Source organism: Spermophilus citellus (genome assembly GCF_964194105.1).
Source record: "Spermophilus citellus genome assembly, chromosome: 8".
Lineage (NCBI taxonomy): Eukaryota > Metazoa > Chordata > Mammalia > Rodentia > Sciuridae > Spermophilus > Spermophilus citellus.
Genome location: NC_138189.1, coordinates 123,927,911 through 123,949,931, shown reverse-complemented (window position 1 = coordinate 123,949,931; position 22,021 = coordinate 123,927,911). Strand labels below are relative to the sequence as shown.

General features: G+C 35.6%; 1 protein-coding gene across 2 annotated transcripts in view; it reads right to left on the bottom strand.

Annotated features, from left to right (window-relative positions):
• The window catches only part of PDGFC (platelet derived growth factor C), a 202,424-nt gene that overhangs the window by 70,261 nt on the left and 110,142 nt on the right, over positions 1-22,021 (bottom strand). For both annotated transcript variants that reach the window (XM_081304956.1, XM_081304957.1), the window contains one exon: positions 18,404-18,596. In XM_081304956.1, the coding sequence (XP_081161082.1) occupies positions 18,404-18,596 (193 nt within the window). The remainder of the gene's footprint in view (positions 1-18,403; positions 18,597-22,021) is intronic.

Below are 22,021 nucleotides of genomic sequence, written 5' to 3'. Positions count from 1 at the left end.
ATTTCTCTACTTTGTTTTGTTGTCTGTGCTTCGAGAGCCTTATCCAAAAACTCATTGCCTATACCTATATCTTACAACGTTTCCCCCTAGTAGTTTCACTAGGGGTCTTAACATTTAAGTGTTAACTCCATTTTGAGTTGATGTTGTATAAGGTGAGAGACAAGAATACCACTTCATTCTTCTGCATACGTATATCCAGTTCTGCAACCACTATGTATTGAAGAGACTATGCTTTCTCCAGTGTATGATTTTGGAGATTTTGTTGAAAATCAGTTGACTGTAGATAGGAAGATTAATTTCTCGGTTTTCTATTTTGTTCCATTGTTCCTTGCATCTGTTTTTATGTTGTTTTGACTGCTGAAGCTATGCAGTGTATTTTGAAGTCAGTAATTGTGGTGCCTTTAGCTTAGTTCTTTTTGCCTCAGATTGTTCTGGCTATGTGGGGTCTTCTGTGGTCCAATGTGAATTTTACAATTAAAAAAATAGTTCTATGAAGAATATTCTTCATGTTGTGAAGGAATTATGGTGCTTCTGTAGACTGCTGGGGTTAGCATGGACAATCCATAATTCTTTCAATTCATTATATTGTATGTCTTTCTATTTTTCATGTCTTCTTTTCAATTGCCTTCATCCAGAGTTTATAATTTTCATTGTAGAGATCTTTTGCTTAGTTAAATTCTGTTGCAGCTACTTATTTATTTATTTATTTATTTATTTATTGTGGCTATTTAAATTCACTTTTCAGCAAGTTCATCATTGGTATATAAAATGCTATTGTTTGTATATTGAACGTATATCCTAAAAATTCATCAAATTTGTTAATCTGTTCTAAAATGTTTTTGGTAAAGCCATTATGGTTTTCTCTATGATAGATCATGTCACCTGCAGAAAAGGATAATGTTAATTCCTCCTTTGTGTCTGGATGCCTGTTAATTCTTTTTCTGCCTAATTGCTCTGGCTAGGACTTCTAGTACTATGTTGAGTGAGCATGGTAAAAGGGGACATTCTTATCTTGTTCCAGATATTAGAGGAAATATTTTCAGCTTGTTTCCATTTAGGAAGATGTTGGCTGTGAGCTTGTCATGAATAATCTTTATTTTGTTAAGGTATATTCATTTTATACCTAATTTGGCGAGGGTTTTTATCGTGAAGAGATGTTGAATTTTATCAAGTGCCTTTTCTGTCTATTGAGATAATCACATGGTTTTAGTTCTTCAATCTCTTGATGCACTGTGCTAGTACCAGGGTAATTCTGGCCTTGTAGAATAAGTGTAGTAAAGCACAGATTTTTAAGAATTTGTATTACTTCTTCTTTAAATGTTTTATACATTCCCTTAGTGAAGTCATTATGTCCTGGACTTTTACTTGTTGGGAGACTTTTTATTACTGATTAAAACATGCAGCTCATTATGAGTCTTTTCATGATTTCGATGTTCTCGCTGTCTCCTTTTTCATCTCTCATTTTATTTATTTGGGTTTTCTCTCTCTTTTTTTCCTTGTTAGCCTGGCTAAAAGTTTCTTGATTTGTATTTGTTAAAACAACATCATTAATCTTTATACTTTTAAAATTTTTCTATTTTATTCATTTCCACCCAGATACTTAATATTTTTCCTCCTAATATTGGATTTTATTTCTTATTTCTTTTCTAGCTCCTTCAGGTGCCATAATTAGATTGTTTATTTAAAAATTTTCTGTTCTTTTTGATATATTTATCACTATAAAAATCCCAGTTATGACTGCTTGTGCTGTAATCCATAGATTTTATATGTTGGGTTTCCATTTTTATTTCTTTTGAGAAAATTTTTAAATTTCCCTTAAGATTCCTTTTATTGACTCATTTGAATTCAAGAGTATTCTATTCAGATTCCAGGTACACATATAATTTTTGAGCTCTTTGTGTTGATTTCTAATTTCATTCCTTTGTGGCCAAAGAAGATACAATATACAATTTCCACTTCTTAAAGTTTGCTGGAATTGGTCTTATGGATAATGCATGGAATATCCTGGAGAATGTTCCATGTGCTGATGGGAAGGATGTGTATTCTGCAGGGAATTCCAGCAATGGGAACGGGGACATGGGGCACAGTGAACCCATCCAAATAGTTCACTATTGGAGAGGAACCCTAGCAATGGCAGTGGTAGCACCCAGGGTCAGTGGAGCATTTTCTTATTAACCACAAAGATGAGCATCGCTGGTGGCCAAGCGATCTAATTACAGCAATAGCCATTTTGGCATTGTGGACTATGAGCAACATATCCTTGGGCCTTCCTCGGTTTCAATGCCAGAGTAGGGTCCATGGGGGATATATCCTCAGTACCTGCAGCAGTGAGCACTGGTTATAGCAGGCCCCAGTGGGAAGTACCTCCCCAGGTCCCTCATAGTATGTGCTCTCGCTGGTAGCAACACAAGTGCTGAGGGACAAGAACCTCCAAAATGTGTCTTCAGTCCCTGCAGTGCTAAGCAGTATGGTAGTGGACAATGTTGAGTGGGGGTTGGAAGGTTCTAGGTCTCAGGGGCAAGCCACAACTATGGCTGAATTTATGAAGCTACAGCCTTTGATGAAAGTGAGGTGGAATGCCCATGGAGGCCCCAGGGATGGGGATAAGCAGAGGCTTCTGTATCCTAGGGCAGAATGAATTCTGGAGGTGGTTCTGTTGTCACAATGGCACCATGCTGCAGCATCCTGGGGTCTGACGTTTGGGAGGTCACGATATGAGTTCCTTCTCTGAAGCAAAGCTACTATGTGGATGCCAGGCAGCACCCACCCATAACTGGGTTCCAGACAACTGTATAACTCTCCTGTTTCGAGGGCTGATGGCTTCCTCTGTGGAACTGGCATCTGCTGCATCTCTCTGATTCATCCTTTCCCCTGTCACGGTACCAGAGGGCCAAGGAGTCAGCGTCACATTGCCAGTTAGTTTTGTTCCCCTCTCTGTGCTACTGTTCCATGTCTCTAAGTCTTAAAGGGTTCCTGCATCTCCATTGCTGAGATCCAGTGCTCTTCCTCAGCCACTTCACCTAAAATACATTTATCTGTTTGTTGATTCGGTTCCTCCCGGTGAAGGAGGCAAGCACAGGGCACTCTATCTAGCTATCCTGGAATCTCTCTTGCTCCTTCTTTGTTTTTTCACCAATTTTCAGTGAATGACAATAGTTGTATCTGAATCCGTCTACTGAATCAGCCACAGAATCAGTCTACTGGTGTACAGTTAGCCCGCTTTACCTGAAGTAAACATTCACTAGGAGATAAATTCATATCAGTCCTCTTTCTGAAAATGGAGGTTTAAGTGTAACCCACCTTTCCAATGCAGTTGGGAAGTGATCTGTACTTCCATTCTTTTCCTTTGCACATCAATCAGATGCAATAAAATCTCTTTAGGCTTAACTTGTAAGGGCTTTATTAAGTGTGTTAATTTAACCTTTGCTAAGTACATAGTAAAACAATAGTCTTAGTGTAAGTTATATTTTTATTAATTCACTGTGACAAAAACCTTAGACGGAAATCAAATAGAAATAATCAATTAGAAATAAAATCAATCAATCAATTAGAAATAAAACTTAAGTCAGCATCTGCTTCTACTATAAAAGGCAGTGGAGGCAGCCTATTTAAAGACTGGGTTTAGAATGGGGATGTGGCTCAGTGGCATGGCACTTGCCAGAATGAATGAGGCCCTGGGTTCCATACCCAGTACCACTAAAAATATAATAAATAGTTAAATAAATGAATATAAGAAGCTTGTTCCATGAAGGCAGCTGGAACCCAATCAGAATCTAGCTCTCCAAGAACCAGAGGGTCAAGTGAATGTTAAGAAAATATTTTATTTCAAAAGTGATACAATATTTCAATATTAGAGATATATTCACACAAAACATTGACGAGGAGTCTGAGAGAGGGAAGGCTAAGGAAATATTACCACAGTATATTTTAAGATTTATACATTTAGAAATCCTTTATTTTTTAATGATTACTGCTTTATCACTATGACTTTGATTCCTTTCTGGTAAACCAATTATCTATTTAATATTCCATAGAGTTTCCCATTTTGAAGCCATTGTGCCAATTGGTTGACCCAAATAAGAGATTGCATCATCACCCCAGGGTTTACAAGGCAACAACCATGACTAGTACTGCTCTCCTCCCTACATCCTTGCAGCCTACAAACCACAAAAACTCTTTTTGAATAAATGTGGGCAAGTGATCTCTGGGCAATAATCAAACCAGAATGGTGGGAAAGGAAAGGCAAAGAAGACAGGGAGGTTTGGGGAGTAGAAAAGAAAAGGATAACTTGCAGGAAAAAAAAAAAAGGATTGGTGAGAGACAAACACTGGGTGAGCCAGACAGGAGTTTGGGGAGTTACAGGATACATTCTTTCTCTACTTGGAATGTTGATTTTGAACATTTCAAAACATAAAACCAAAACATCTCATTAGCCAAAAGCATAGTCCCTTGATCTCAGACTCGGTCAGATCCCCACCCTTCATTTTAAGTCCTCTTGGGAATGACTTTTATTTTTTTAAGTTACAAAAGTAAATGCTACAGAGGTCAAAGGATAACAAAACTATAAATTATGCCATTGAGCTAACTATACTCAAAAGAGTTGCTGGAAAGGCCACTAGCAAAATCTGCATTGGAAAGAGAACTTTATTCTGTAGCCAAAGAGCAGGTAGGAAAAACAGTAACTGCGAATTTGGAAGCTGTAATTCCTATCTCTACTTAACACTGATAAATCATTATTTTTGCACTACCAGCACTTCTTCTTTCTTTGGATGGGGGGGGCAGTTTAATTTCAGGAACTATTGTTCCACCAATCAGAGTGCATCACTTTGGCTCTTGGGATGGGACTGCAACCCAAATCATGCCAATCAACAACTTACAGACTTCTGGTTCTTTTGTAGTATATAGTTGAACTATGAAATCTGGACCAAACTTAGACAATAAAATCTCTTCCCAGAAGATTTGCAGCAAAATTTCCTGTCCCTGTGTCTCTTTCTGTCACCTTGTGAAGGCAGCCTGATAATAGGCTCACTTGGATGGAAGCAAATCTATAGAGGCAGAGGAAAGGCAATAGAAACTTGTCATTATTTTAGAACTCAAACAAAGTCAACCTTCTGAATCTCAGTGACATTATCCAAACATTTACTTTCAAAACTGGTTAGAATAACTAGCCAACTATTTGTGATCCCTTGAAATGGAGATTCTTAAATTAGTAATTCCTTGCATGAATTCCACTATCCTTCAATTTATACCATTACCTATCAGGGAAACAACTTTGGTATGGCACACCTCCAGCAGCATCATCATGCACTCCTAGACAGAATGAAATGTTGGTCTTTTTTCTTCTCAGAGCCCGTGTAAAATTTCCATGCTCAATTCTAGGAGAAAGGCCATCTTTTCTATATGATGACAGAATTAGCCATTTAGCAAACTATGTTATTCTCTGGTTTGTCTTTAATATAGATAGTTCTAAAGCTGAAATTGGATTTCTAATACTTACATCCTGAGGCAAAAGAAAATTTGCACTTAAAATAGAAAGCACTGGTATAACCCTATCAGTAGATGGGCCAAGGAATAGAACAGACACTTCTCAGAAGATAATTTACAATCAATCAACAAATATATGAAAAAAATGTACAACATCTCTAACAATTAGAGAAATGAAAATCAAAATTACTCTACGATTTCACCTTACTCCAGTCAGAATGGCAACTATTGAGAATACAAACAACTCTAAGTGTTGGCGAGGATGTGGGGGAAAAGGCACAGTCATACACTGCTAGTGGGACTGCAAATTGGTGCAACCAATATGAAAAGCAGTATGGAGATTCCTTGGAAAAATTAGAACGGAACAACCAATTGACCCAGCTATCCTAGTCCTCAGTCTATACCCAAAGGGCTTAAAAACAGCATACTTACAGCAACACAGCCACATCGATGTTTATAGCAGCACAATTTACAATAGCTAAATTGTGGAACCAACCTAGATGCCCTTCAGTAGATTAATGGATAAAGAAACTGTGGTATATATACACAATAGAATATTACTCAGCATCAAAAGAGAATAAAATCAAGCATTTGCAGACAAATGGACAGAGTTGGAGAATATTATGCTAAGTGATTTAAGCCAATCCCAAAAAAAACCAAAGGCTGAATGTTTTCTCTGATATGTGGATGCTGATTCATAATGGGGACAGGGATGCATGGGAGGAATGGAGAGAATTTAGATAGGGCAAAGGGGAGGGAGGGGTAGGGAGGGAGGCATGGAAAAGATGGTAGAATGAGATGGAAATCATTACCCTAAGTACACGTATGAAGACACAAATGGTGTGACTTTGTGAACAACCAGAGACATGAAAAATTGTTTTTTTTTTATTTTATTATTTTTTTATTGGTTGTTCACAACATTACAAAGCTCTTGACATATCATATTTCATACATTAGATTGAAGTGGGTTATGAACCCCCAATTTTACCCCAAATGCAGATTGCAGAATCACGTCGGTTACACATCCACAATTTTACATAATGCCCTATTAGTAATTGTTGTATTCTGCTATCTTTCCTATCCCCTACTATCCCCCCTCCCCTCCCCTCCCATCTTCTGTCTCTACCCCATCTACTGTAATTCATTTCTCTCCTTGTTTATCTTCCCATTCCCCTCACAACCTCTTATGTAATTTTGTATAGCAATGAGGGTCTCCCTTCATTTCCATGCAATTTCCCTTTTCTCTCCTTTTCCCTCCCATCTCATGTCTCTGTTTAATGTTAATCTTTTCTTCCTGCTCTTCCTCCCTGCTCTGTTCATAGTTGCTCTCATTATATCAAAGAAGACATTTGGTATTTGTTTTTAAGGGATTGGCTAGCTTCACTAAGCATAATCTGCTCTAGTGCCATCCATTTCCCTGCAAATTCCATGATTTTGTCATTTTTTTATTGCTGCATAGTACTCCATTGTGTATAGATGCCACATTTTTTTTATCCATTCATCTATTGAAGGGCATCTGGGTTGGTTCCACAGTCTAGCTATTGTGAATTGTGCTGCTATGAACATCGATGTGGCAGTATCCCTGTAGCATGCTCTTTTAAGGTCTTCAGGGAATAGTCCGAGAAGGGCAATAGCAGGGTCAAATGGTGGTTCCATTCCCAGCTTTCCCAGGAATCTCCAAACTGCTTTCCAAATTGGCCGCACCAATTTGCAGTCCCACCAGCAATGTACAAGAGTACCCTTTTCTCCACATCCTCGCCAGCACTTGTTGTTGTTTGACTTTATAGTGGCTGCCAATCTTACTGGAGTGAGATGGTATCTTAGGGTGGCTTTGATTTGCATTTCTCTGACTGCTAGAGATGGTGAGCATTTTTCATGAATTGAAATGCATTATATTGTCATGTATAACAAATTAGAATAAATAAATAAATTTAAAATTAAAAAAAGAAAGCACTGGCATTCTTTGTAGGTTTTCTAAACACTCAAGTGCATGGGCAAACCCAGCCCTCACCACACAGACTGCTAACAAAAAAGGGCGTAGTGGTAAGGGAACTACACATTCTACTATTGGATCCATCATAAAAGAATTATGCAAAATGGAAGTCTGAGAAATTATCTTCCTGTAAAGGTTTTTGTTTGAGAAAAAATAAATACTCAACTATCCCAATAGCCATCACTCTTTCCTCTCACCTACTGTGCATGCTTCTGTCAGAATTGTCTTTGTAAAATACGGATCAGTATATAACCTCAGTTTGCAAAGAAACCCTTAGATTCTAACAGCATGAGAAAAAAAGTTCATATCCAGCCAAATGTTGGAAGTTCTTCACAAGAGACTCTTTCCACTGCAGCAGACTCTCCACTCTCCACACCCCCAAGGCATCTCATGATCTGGGGAAACTCATCATTCTCAAATTACTCCCTATAGTTTCCAGTCCAGCCTAACTAACTCTGTTTGGAGTTCTCATTTTTCTTTTATTCATCTATTATTTTATTTTAACTAACTTTCACTGAGTTTCTCTTAACTGTTAGTTGCTAAAGTCTTACCAATACCCACAGCCTTCCTGTACCCTCCTGATCATAATTAATCTTGGATACTTTAATACTTACATCACTTCTTTTTATGACACAGCACTGTAGCAGTCAGTATTCTGACTATAGAACTCCAGCATATCTTCCCCCTCTTCCTTAAAATGGTAAAAATTTGTTCCAAGTAACCTCTATAATCTGAACATTTGTGTCTCCCCAAAATTCATAGGCTAAATTTTAATACCCAAAGTCATGGTATTAGGACATATGGCTTTGGGAGGTGATTAGGTTAGGACTGGATCAGTATTCTTTAAAAAAAAAAAAAGAATAAAATAAAAATAAAAAAATTAAACCCATTTGCCTTCCACCATGTGAGGATATAGCAGGACAATTATCAATGAACCAAGATGATATCCATGATCATATCCTGAATGTGCTCATTCCTCAGTTTTGGACTCCCCAACCTCCAGAACTATGAGACATAAACCTCTGTTGTTTATAAGCAACACTATTTATAGCATTGTGTTACAGTAGCTACAACAAATTAAGACGACAACCAACATGCACATGCTTCAGCACAGATGGCCTCCTCAGGCAAATCTTCAAGAGGTGTAACTACACTTAAAGCCAGCCTGGTTCCCCTTGAAAGACAGGCATACCACTGAAAGTCACCATGCCACCTTCCTTAGCATCAGGCAAACAATCTCTTCTAGTATTACAACAGGGTTCCCACATAAGATCTTTAAAAAAGGTACTTATCTTTCTGATTAACTTATCTCTTTATTTTTCATCATAATAAGACTGAAATTCAGAGTTATAATCCAAAACCCAGCTACTTATTGTCAGAATCAGTTCTGAAGATTAAGAGTGGGCAGATAGGCTGGGAATCACGTATGTAAAAGGCTTCATTGAGGGCTTTGGATCTCTTAGGGCTAAACTAGAGATTGCTTATGCTAAATATAAACTAGTGGTACCTTTTCTTTCCCTTAGTCCTTATGAGGGGCCCATGGAACAATTTTGCTTGAGAAGTAAACTCCTGTGATGCACTTAAGGGTCACTATGATCATTTTCAACTAAATAAGCATCATCTTTATTTCAGTCAATGGTCACCCAACTAAGGAAGATTCTTATTATTCTCTCAAAATAATATTTCCTTAAAATGTTATCATACATAGCTTATAGCTTGCACTGGCATTGTACATTTGATGCAGGAAATCTACACTATTCTTGAAAGCGGCATCTACCAGACCAAAACATAAAAAATGAGTATTTTGAGGTTGGCATGGCAGAGTTCATCTATCCAACCCACTCTGCCCATAGTAAATTAATAATAATTATTTAGAGACTGTTGTTGGTAAAAATACAAAGTAATGGTATGAATTAGAAAACTGGCAGCAAAGCAATCTAAACATAACCAATTATAGTAATAACTGCAGTCTGTATTTACCACAAACTGAGAATGAGGTATTTTATCTCAATTGCCTATTTACATGTCTGTCTCTTCCCCCAGACTATGGGCTACTTGAGGGTACAAGCCATCTCCTATTCTCTGACGTCACCTCAATATCTACCACAGTGCTCAATAAATGTTTATCAAATATAAGAGTAAATAAATGAGGAAATAAGAAGCCCATATTAATTACAGTATAAACAGGAGGTAGATAACAAAATGTCTAAAAGGTTTTTATTAATTTTAAATAAAAAAAACAATATTTGATGCTCTTAAATTCTACATATTATAAAAAATGTATGCAATTTAGCCAACAAGTTTTTTTTTTTCTGCATTGGACCAGTTATTTTATTTCTTCATAAAGAAAGTCAGGGTTTTGATGAAGAGGGGGGTACTATATGAACAGCTTGATGAACTCATCCTTTATAAACTTTTGTCTCATTACCCTTCTCTTTGGAAAATCTTATATACAATAAACAGATTATTTACTTCAAAAAAGTATTTTTAAAGTTTTCCACTAAAAAAGTGTGCTTTTAGGAATTATGTGTCACAAACTTCAAAGGTTGTGAAGGAAACACAATCAACAAATATTATGTGAGATATGACTGTGTAAAACAGAAATGGAAGTCCCCTGAAACACTCATCTATATTGATCAACCCATTTCTCCTTAAGAGTGAGGAAGGGAGAGCTGGGGGAGAGAGGAAGGGAGAGGGAGAATGAACACTGGAAAACAATATATTTCTTTATTTTTTTTATACCAAATTAGTAGGAGAAAACTGTTTGTACATATGTATAGTTAACATTTATCTCTCCTCTTCCTTGTCCTATCCCAGTGCCCCACCCCCACATTGCTTGCACATTCTGATCATGCTATAAGAGTAATAAAATATAATTCGTATCTGACATACTTTGCATTCTGTAATAATTCCCCAATCGTATAAATATACAACTCATCCTCTTTTTCTTCATAAAGATGGCTTGAGAAGGGCAAGAGGACCATGGGGGAATTAGTCAAACATCTCAGCTGAGTCTGTTTTAAAGATACAGCTACAATAATGATTCAGGTATTTTAGATTCTCTTATCTTTCAGACTTGAAAAAACATTTCAAATGTGGCAGTCTAAATTCTTAGGTGCATTTCAGGGGAGTGCATCTCTATTTTAGTTTCAAAGCACTGTCATGGATAAGAGTTGAGTTTGTCATTTTTTTTTTTTAAACATCAAATTTAAACTTGAACTTAACAGTACCAGGCCCTGTCAGGAAACACTTTATTTTGCTTGATGACCATCTACATTCCAGCCACATGGCAGACAAAGTTAAGCACAGAAACTTTTCTTGGTTATATTACAAATAATACAGTAAGTAAAACTGCTGGATAAATTGGGAAAAAAAGAATGTTTTAAAATGTAATACTCAACTGTCATGAGAATTAGACAATTGTTTGGAGGACCAACAAACATAAGAATTCGAGATTTCAGTGAGGCAAATATGCCTCGATTTCTGGAGTATCTGCTAAACTGTGGCATGCAAGGAAAAGTTTATAGAGCCCCAGGGGTTACAAGAGAAACTTGCATAGGGATGTAAACCTGCCCCTTCCCTTTTACTCCTGTCACCCACACAGGTCTCTCTGTAAAGAATAACCCTCAGTGGAGACCGCAGTGATATGGTAGCAACTAAATTTGATGACAGGCTTCTCAACAGCAGTGAGATAGAGGAATGGTATGTCAAGAAACAAACAAACATAAAATTCTATTTTCAATCTGATTAATGTCTGAGAATGAAGGTGAAATAAAGACATTTACAAATAAGTAATAACTGAGTACTGAATACCAATAGTCATTCAATCAAGAAACTTAAAGATAGTAGATAACAAAGTAAAATAAACCTCTGAAAAATTTGTGAATGTTAAGAAGAAATAGCCAGCTCTGAAAATGAACACATAGGTAAAGGTAAAGAAATATGGATTATAATGCAGTAATATAAAACACTTGTGGTGTTAAAAAAATACAAAACTAACATCCTCAGTAAATCTGCAAATAAATCTGGTATAGAGATGACCATGGAGAGAACCAATACCAGTTCATGCATAAAGGACTAAAATCAAAGTCCCACCCTATTAATTACTTATAGGAACATGACTTGACTACTTCATGTCTTCAGTAGAATCCAGAAGACTCTTGTCCAGGAAAATGACATTACTGTTTCCTACAGGAACTTCCCCCAAAAAACCATTAACTCCTTCAATAGAAAGCAGCAACAGAACTAACGTTGCTGAACTCAGGCCTCACTACCCTTGCCTTGTTGTTTCTGCCAATTCTAAGCTACAATATATGAATTCTTATCCAACCAAGTCCCTACAGTAAAAGATCTGGGTTAAAAAAAAAAAAAAACATCAAATTAACAAAACCTGGTTTTGTTTTTACTCTCTTATATGCCACCGCAGCTGCAAAGGTGGTATTCTCCATGACACAGTGTAGTTTGGTTCCACCAACAGGATGTAGAAATAACTGGGTAGCTAGCATTCAACCGTAACTAATGTGTTCTAAGGTAAAATGTTCCCCCTTAGACCAAAGGGACTCATACTGAATGAAGCCATTCTGAGTGATGATCACCATGACTGCCCCTGAGTAGTCCTGACAGGTTTTGGCTGCACAGTGTCCCTGAATACTATAATTAAACAAAACCATCAGAGTGTTATGCAAGGCTGTTATGATTTAGACATGAGGCATCCCCCCCAAAAACTCACGTATGAGATAATGTCATGAATGTTTAGAGATGAAGTGATCAGGTTATGAGAGCATTCACCTGATCAGTGAATTAATCCACTCATATGGATTGGTAGGAAGGTGAAAGGTAGCTGTGGACATAGGTCTCTGGGAGTGTGCTGAACTTGAGGTTTTAGTATTTTGCCCTTGGTGAGTAGAGCTCTCCGTGCTTCCTGCCTGCCATAAGCTGAGCAGCTTTCCTGGGCCATGCCCTTCTGCCATAATCTTCTCCATCACCTTAGACATAGAGATACGAAGTCAGCTGACCATGGACTGAATCTCTGAGACTGTGGGCCAAAGTAAATGTTCCCTCCTCTCAAGTGTTCCTTTCCGGTATTTTGGTCACTGCAACAAAAACCTCAATAAAAGAGGGGCAATATAACTGGACTATGACATGAAGAGTGCCAGGAATGTGCCTATAGTCTGTTATCATCTGAAGATAAACCAAGTACCTTCTGGCTTGAGTAAAATAACTTTTGTCCTGGCCCCTCGACACACCACCTCCTTCTGACCTAAACTGCAGAGGTCTACTGGTCTTGGTGCCACCTAGGACCATGCTTCTGTCAGTCCCCAATAAATCATGTTCTGTGCAATTCTGGATCTGTCTACCTCTCTCTTATTTCAGGGGACATTGAGGCCAGTTCTCATAGGGTGGACAGAGTTGTCCCAGGAAAGTAATTTCATATTGTGGGAAGAGGGTAAAAAAAAATCATTCATCAAATTTAGATATCATTTTGTTAAACATGTAGTTCTATGGTGGTAATAAAAAAACAGAAATTGAAGTGCAATTTCTAAATTTGTAGAAAAGAAAAAATAGAATGAGAAATAAATTAAATATAAGACAGAAAACTGAAGAAACAGAAAAACTAGTATAAGCAGACTTTCAAAATAATTAATGGAACAGAATACCCATTAAAAAGAATCAATGTGCTTGATTAAATTCTATAATGAAAATACCAAGATATTTTTACTGAATCTTTCTTTTTGATTCTACTCATGTACCTTTCAGAAAAGACAACCAACACACAGGAAGACACACATTCTAACATGCATATACATACAAAAGCATGGAAAGACAGCCAGGCAAAAATGATAACCAGAGACCTGCTGTAGCTACATTGATATTAGGCATATTATACTTTGAAGTAAAAACAAAACATTGATAAAGAAGATAAACAAGATCATACATATCAACATGCATCGACTGACGTACTTTTAAAAGATTTAAGACACATATTAACACACCTGCAAGGTGAAACTGATATATCTACTTATCCTCTATTGGGAGAATTTAATACATCTCTCTTAGAAAGATAATATATCAAGAAGGAATATAAAGAAATAATATCAAGATATATCAAGAAGAAACAAAATAAGGTAAGATTCATATGCAATGAGCAGCAAAATTGCCAAAAATTATGTAATGGACATATATTGAATTCTACACCACAACTGAAGAAAATGCATCATTTTAAAACCTATTGGGCATAATGATATGTCCAAAGCAAATAAAGCAAATTTTAAGTTTCAAATCATACAAAGAGGCCAAAATCTTTATCAAAACACAATTAATTTAGAAATCTGTAATAAAAAATGCATTTCTTAGAAAGTCGAGAGAGAGAGAGAGAGAGAGAATGAATGTGTGTGTGTGTGTGTGTGTGTGTGTGTGTGTGTAAGTCTAAAAATTGTTTCTAACCAGGTATGGTGGGGCACAGCTGTGATCTCAAGTAATCTGGAAGCTGAGGCAGGAGGATCACAAATGCTGGGCCAGAATTCATAACTTAAGAAGACCCTATCTTAAAATTAAAATAAAAAGGGTTGGGGATGTAGCTCATTGATAGAACACCCGTGGGTTCAATCCCCAGCTCAGGACTGATAAAACATTGCTTCTATATTACCTATGATTTCAAAGAATACAACAAATATTATTAAAATCTTAGAAGAGGTAAGGAAGGAAGGCAGTCAGGCAGGCAGGTAAGCAACTAAAACCTTCTTTATTAAAGAATTTTAGGAGGTAGAGCTTTATCTCCTTGAAGGCAGATGAGACTAAAGTTACATAACTCCAAATAACATTCTAGCAAGTGAAATATATTACATTACCAGGGGGAAACCCTGGAGATAATGCCATACCTCAGTAACCAGGTTAACATCAGCAATGATAAGTGAGATTGACAGCATGTGCCTTCTGGTATGACAACAAGGACAAATGACCTTTGGAATTCTCCCTCCAAATTCATAACTTCAGTGCAATCATGAGAAAAGATTTGCAAAGTTTAAATTGAGAGACATTCTACCAAAAAAAAAAAAAAAAATCCATGACCAGCACTCTTCAAAACCATCAAGGAAAAAAAACACAAGAGAGAAACATACAAAGTTCAGATTTGTACAGATTCAGTTTGTAAAGAGACACTACAATTAAATGCAATGTGCATATCCTGAAAGGGACTTGAAGTGGAAAAACTGCTAGCATCCAATTAAAATCTGTAATTTAGTTAATAGTATTGAGCAAGTGTTAGATTCTTAGTTATGCAAATGTACCATTGGTACATGAGATGCTAAAATCAGAGGAACCTAGATTAAGTATATATGGAAACTTTCTGTACTCTTTTTTCAACATTCTGTAAATCCAAAGTTCTTCCAAATTTTAAACTGATTTTAAAAAGGCAAACTGTTGGGCTGGGGTTGTGGCTCAGCGGTACAGTGCTTGCCTAGCACGTGCAAGGCCCTGGGTTGGATCCTCAACACCACATATAAAAATTAAATAAAAAAAGCAAACTGTCTAAAATTGGCAAGAAGATAGTTGCCTAATAACACAATCAACCACTTAACAAGAATTGGAAAAGAAAGAGTAAAAGAATATAAAGGGGGAAAGAAATCCTTTTTCACTTGTCACAAGCCAAACAATTTTTTGCATAGATCTAAAATAATTCCCAGAATAATTGTTAAAATAAATAAAAGAGCTTAATGAGTCAGCCAGATAAAAAGATCAACACAAAAATTGACTGCATTTTCATACACCAGCAGTATATAATTAACAGTTTTCAAAAAACATGCTTAGCAACAATGTATTAATAATCTAGAATTAAATCTAAATAATGGATGTACAACATCTTCATAAATAAAAATTTTAAACCATATAGATATAAAAGAAGACCCCAATAAATGGAGAAATGTAAAATTCTCAAGGATAAGCAGAACCATTATTACAAAGATGTCAATTTTCTTCAAAATGATCTACACATTCAAATCTACTGGAGTAATCATTGCAACAGTTTTCAAGGGATTTTACAACCTATTTCTAAAGAATATATTGGAAGTCAAAATAGTCAAAACGTTCCCAAAGGGGGAAAAATGAGGTTAGTCTTCCCCTAACACAAGCATTTATAAAGTTAAAAAAAGTAAGTAAGGTAGTGTCATTCAATTAAGATTTTCACACAAACAACCAAAGGAACAGAACAGAGTGCAGAACAGATCAGACCACATATAGAAATTTGCACATCCTTGGGAAAAGAGCAGTATTCAATAAATGATGATGGGATACTACTGGACCATTTAAAAAAAAAAAAAGTCATAGACCACAGACAACAACCAATTGAGTGGATCAAGGACTTAAATACAAAAAGCAAAATTTAGGAAGTCAAACAGACAAATGAAAACTAGACAAGAGATGTGACAAGGCATTTCAGAGAAAAGGGACCAAGAATGATCAGTGATAAATGAAAATTTCTCAACCCCTTTAGTAACAAAGAAAACGAATTCAGCATAATGATAACAATTTCATATTATCAGAACTTAAAAAAAGACATCTCAAAAGTTGTTAAGAATATTATACAACAGAAATTTTTGAGTCTTAGTAGATGGGTAAACTGGTCACTTTAAAAATAATTAAACTCTACCTACTAAAGTTGAAAATGTAAGTATCTTTTTTTTTTTAAAAAAAAAAGTGTAGTTGTAAATGGACAGAATGCCTTTATTTTATTTGTTTATTTTTATGTGGTGCTGAGGATCGAACCCAGTGCCTCACGCATGCTAGGCAAGCACTCTGCTACAGCCCCAGCCCAAAAACATAAGTATCTTAAGACTGCTGTCTCATCATTTTTAAATGCAGACAAATTTTCTTGCATTTGTACACAGGAGAGCTGGAAACAAGCTAACTGTTGTTCAAAGTAGAAGAGACAGAAAAGGTTAACTAGTTATCCAATGGAACATTAGACATCAAGGAAAAAAAGTGATCTAAGCTATGAGCATCAACGTGAACTAATATTAAAAATATAATACCATTAGGTTTTCCTTGTTTTGAAATATGTATCAAGTCACAAAAAATCATATAATATTAATCCACTGATACATATTTTAAAACAGGCTAACAATAAACTATGTATCATAGGACAGTACTAGGAAAATACACACATGTTGAAAATTATTGAGAAAATCAAGAAAAAAGTAAAGAATTTAGGACAATGATTATATTCACAGAGAGAAGATGATCAGGGAGGAACATGAAAAGGGGACCTCAAAACCACTGAAAGGATCACTTTTCTAAAGTTAAGTCACATTCTGGTTAAAGTTGTATCACACATTACTTGTGACATGCAGGACTGATACTTTAGTTTTTATTATTTAGTAATGTATATTACACACACATAAATATGTACATATGTACACACATATAGTATGCTTCCTTTTCTGTACAACTACCATTTAGGTGAGAAGTTGTCACATGGACACTCTTGGTATTGACTTGTGGGAAATGGAAATCAGGTAAAAAGCAAAAGAACGTGCTACTCTTCAAGCTGCCACTATTGTAATAAAGTCTTTTGTTTCTGACCAAAGAGTCTCCTGTCCTCTTTTAATATCCACGAAACTTTGGTGGACAAAACTACTACTTTGCAAGTAGGGCAAACTCATAGATCCTACACAATTTTTAACAAGACTATGAGATCTTGTTTATGAGAAGTAAATGAGAGGTGTGCATGGTAAAAAATCCCCTTCAGAGGTGTAAGGAAAAATTAGTTTTAGCATTTGCTTAGTTACAATATATAAATGAGATCTAGTACAGCTAGCCCACGTCTCTGGTCTCTGTTTCCTCATCTACGGAATGAAAGAATGTTAACACAATTTTCTGAAGACAGTTAGCAAAGCTCCTAATTCTGGAGATTTAAAATCACTGATGTAAGGAAAAAAAATATAATATGAAATGTACAGTCACTGAACAAAGAAATATGAAAAATAGTATGTAAAGGCTAAAGATAAAAATTGTGATGACAGCAAGTACAAAGTTTATTTCATGCATATTGAAATATTTATCTATAGTATATGATAAAATAAAAATTCTCTTTTAAGTTGTGAATCAAAGAGAAAATAAAGGACCCTGTGACAAAGTTCAAGTAAAATATTTTCATGATACACGAATGCCACTGAAGTGAAAAATCTTCTATAAGACCACCCAACCTTGACAAGTGTATTCATATGGGATTTAAAGAGTAATATTTGTATGACATACAGTAGGTGGTCTTTTGCGTGGGTGAAAAATTCCAGCTGACTTTGGTTCACGGATGCTGCTATAAGAATTATGATGAATTCCCACCTACGGAATAAAGCTAGCTTAAACTTCAAATTCTGCTGTCAGAACTATACTCTTTCTTTGTGATGAAACATTCAAAGTTCTTAATCACCTCTGTATGTATACCATGTATCTATCAATTCAGATATATATAGAAATAGATATAGCTATGGATCAGTATGCACATCTAGATAATATATACCCACAGATACAGCTTTTCCTTTAAATTGCTTATATTTATCTTATTGATTTGGTTGTCTGGGAGCTCAAATGTAAAATTATTAGCACTAATGTTAATTTATGTTTTCTAGCACAACTGCATTCCTTTACATGAATTTCTGTTCTCTATTCCTTTTCTTTTTTTATACACTTTTTTTTACCAAAAATTAACACAAGTCACTTTAGAAATAGAAGTAATAACTGTTTATGTATATTTCTGTGTATTCTCATTTTAAATGAAGACTAAATGAAATACAGCATAAATAAGGTGGTAACTTTCTTAGCTCATTAGAAAATCAAAACAAAGGTGCCATTTCAAAGCACAACAAGGAAAAAATTTGAAAGACAACAGTTGTTAAGTTCTGTCAGAATTCAAGGTGAAGTATGCTAACTTACTTGCAAATGTCATCTTCTGGGTCTTCCAGCCCAAATCTTTCATCAAATGTAAGTTGTATCCACACATTTTCCTCTGCTACTAATCTCCATACCAAGACCATATTTCTTGGATAAGTATGAGGAAACCTTGGGCTGTGAATACTCCCATTTGTAGACACAGTAATAATTCTCTCATGCTGGGGATTTTGTACTCCTAAAGGAAAAACATAAGAGATGGACATTTTTTTAGAAGAGACATTTCAAAAATTATAGGTTTCAAAATAAGTGTTTTTCACTATTCACATTTTACCCCAAACAAGTGTTCAGTACACTTGTGAAAAATATAAACCAACCACCACTCTTTTCAAACCACATCCAAAAAAGTTATTTCAACATTATTAAATAAAATCCTATGTATATTACTATTTAAATAATATAGCAAATTCATCTTTTTAAAGCTAATTACCAAAGTGTCAATCATCAGCTCTGCAGAATCCTAAAATCACAATAAAGTTAAGATTCAAATATCCAAGAAATTATCAAACATAAACCATATTACAATAAAAATAAGCTTCATATACTATTGCTTTTAAAAATACAAATAATGAGGCTGGGGCTGGGGCTTGCAGTAGAGCACTTACCAGGCATGTGTGAGGCACTGAGTTCAATTCTCAGCACCACATATAAATAAATAATGATCTATCAACAATTAAAAAAATTAAAAATGCAAATAATGATTAATGTACCCTAATTGTAAACAGCAGAGCCCAGGGAATAAGTAATTTAGAGTTTGTATGAATATCATATATGAGAAAATAAGAGATAGTTGAAGAAAAAGAAATGTGAGGATAAAAGAGGCAGAAATTGAATAATAAACTAAGAAGTTATTTGCTCTTCTTATTGATCTATTAAATGTCAATCAGCACACCACACCACATGCCATTTAAAGCTTTTTACCTGCTTCTTACTCTTAATGCTTTCAAAACAGAGCTGACAAAATAATCTTAAAAACTTATGCTTACTTAGGGGCCCATAATTTTGGAAGAAGGGTCATCCAACACAACCTCAAAATTTCACATGAACTGAAATTACTAAAGGAACTTAAAATGTAAAAATGAGATCAAAGTTATGGTCTTAATGTGTTGTTATGATGAAAATAGTAAGCATTAATCAAAGATGTTAAAATATAAGAAATTTTGCAGAACACCTTAGGGCCTAAAGATACTCACTTGAATTCTGAATTTTCAGAGGATAGCATGAAACAGATACCAAGTTCATTAGGTACGGATTACTTTACATCTTGAATTATTTTACATCTGCTAAAATATGTTGCTAATAACATCTTTCTTTTGATTTGAATGTTGGGAGAAAAATTGAGGGGAAGGGCAAATTAGCATTTCTAAAATAAATCTGTTTTTATACCCACCAATTTGAGAGTTAAGTGAAAATTCATAATTGCTATTTGTCAAATGAGCACTCATTCTCTCACTCAAAAAAACCCTGAGAAGTAAGACACTATGGTGTTCAAGCCATGAAAGTCCATTTAAGTAGATTAAATACTACTACTACTACTACTACTACTACTACTACTACAATAATAATAATAATAATAATAATAATGATGATGATAATAACAGAACTTTTAAACTATCCTTCATTCAATTTACAGTGTAATTTTATAAATTTTTAAAGCCCTAAATGGCAACCCAAACACTTCAAGGGGGGGGGGGGGGGCGGGTATTCATTTCCTCTGATTCTATTCCTTCAAACTGCAAAGCACATAATGAAATATTCATGCCAAGATATCTAACACTCAATATTCTGGGTCAACATTTATACACTCATAACTTCATGAGAACAGATTTAACCATAGTAATTCTGCATTCATTTTGATGACTGAGAGTTCTGCTCCCCAACACTGAACATTGGTTTGTAGTTATAGAAAGATAAGAGTATGATTATTCATTTACCGCTCTCTCAACATCCGATGCCATAGACATTTATATTTACTTAACAGAAATAGGATAAACCTCATTTAATTCATTTCCTCTTGTCCTTTCCCTTCAAACTTCAATACAGATTTAGTAAGTCCTATTAAATCATCAATTTTACATTTTACATTTTTCTTCTTTGCATTTCTATTAAGAGTTTCCTCCACCTTCCTCTTCTCTATGACTTTCATTTGCCATAACTGAATTCCCTTTTAACTAACAGATTTCCCAGTCCCCTCTTTCCCTACTCAATATCTTAAACTTCCTGAATGCACACCAGAGATCTCACTGCCTAAGGCGGTAGGCGGAACTCTAAGATGACCCCCAATATTCCTCATCTCTCAATAAACCTCTGGCTGGAGTGGGCAACCATGGGCTATTCCTCCCAGGAACAGGTTAGTTGAGTCTGAGTTAATCAAAAGGCAGACAATTTAACTGGGCCTACACTAATCAAGTGAGGCAATAAAAGAAGCTGGGTCCTTCTTCAACTCAGAGAATTCAGAGTGTGAGGGAGAGTGAAAAGGAGAGAGATTCTTTGTTGCTGACTTTGAAAATGGAGGAGGCTATCTGGCAAGGGATGCGAGAAGCCTCTGGAAGCTAAGAGTAGACTATGACAAGGAAGGGGGACCTGAGTCCTAAAACACCTGCCACCTGGAAGAACCTAGACACACGGTCATTTCCAAGGCCTCTAGAAACAAAGCTTTTTGATTTTATCCTTCTGAAACCCTGATCAAAAGCCCAATAACAGGAGGCTTTCACTTCTGACTTCTGACGTGTGGACAGGAGCATTAACAAAGGGAATTTTAAGCTGCCAAAGTTGGGATAATTTCTTATATAATATTAGAAAACAAATACCATTCTATTGTTGTGGAAAGCTGGTTAGGTTGAAGGTATGTCTTTGTGTTCTAATCTCCAACACTAATTTATAGTAATTATACCTACTTTTCTTTTGATATTCATGTTAGGCAAAATATGTTAACATTATTTCACATTAATAAATGTATCTTAGAAATTTATTGAATTTAAGAGACACTTCAAGAAAAGGGTCATGAATTCCTTAGAATATTATTAAGGTTAATAATTAAAATTGTTTTGAGCAGTGTAAGTATAAAAACAATTTTAAAAGATGTATTTGTGACTTTAAAATTACGTAATCTAATGCCGCCTTCTCAATGCCTAAATTTTCATGATCAATAAGCAGTTTATTCGGTATCATGTTCCCCCACACTGGATGCTAATATTTGATATTGCTGTTGACTATAAGAATTTATATGAAATTATTATTACTTCTTTTGTGCCCATAATTTAGCACCGGTATATCTCCTAACACAGATGGCACTATCAAGTGAGATGGATTCTCCACATACTGACAAACTACAACATTATTAAGAAAATGATGATTGTTAACTATTCAAATTAAATTCTTGAACTTTGGTCACAAATATTTCCTTTAAAAACAAGCTGTTGTGGGCTGTGGTGTCATACACCTGTAATCTCAGCGTCTCAGGAGGCTGAGGCAGGAGGATCACTAATTCAAAGCAAGCCTCAGCAATCTAGTGAGGCCCTCAGCAACTTAGTGAGACCCTACCTCAAAACAAAAAATAAAAAGGGCTTGGGGACTGGGGATGTGGCTCAAGCAGTAGTGCGC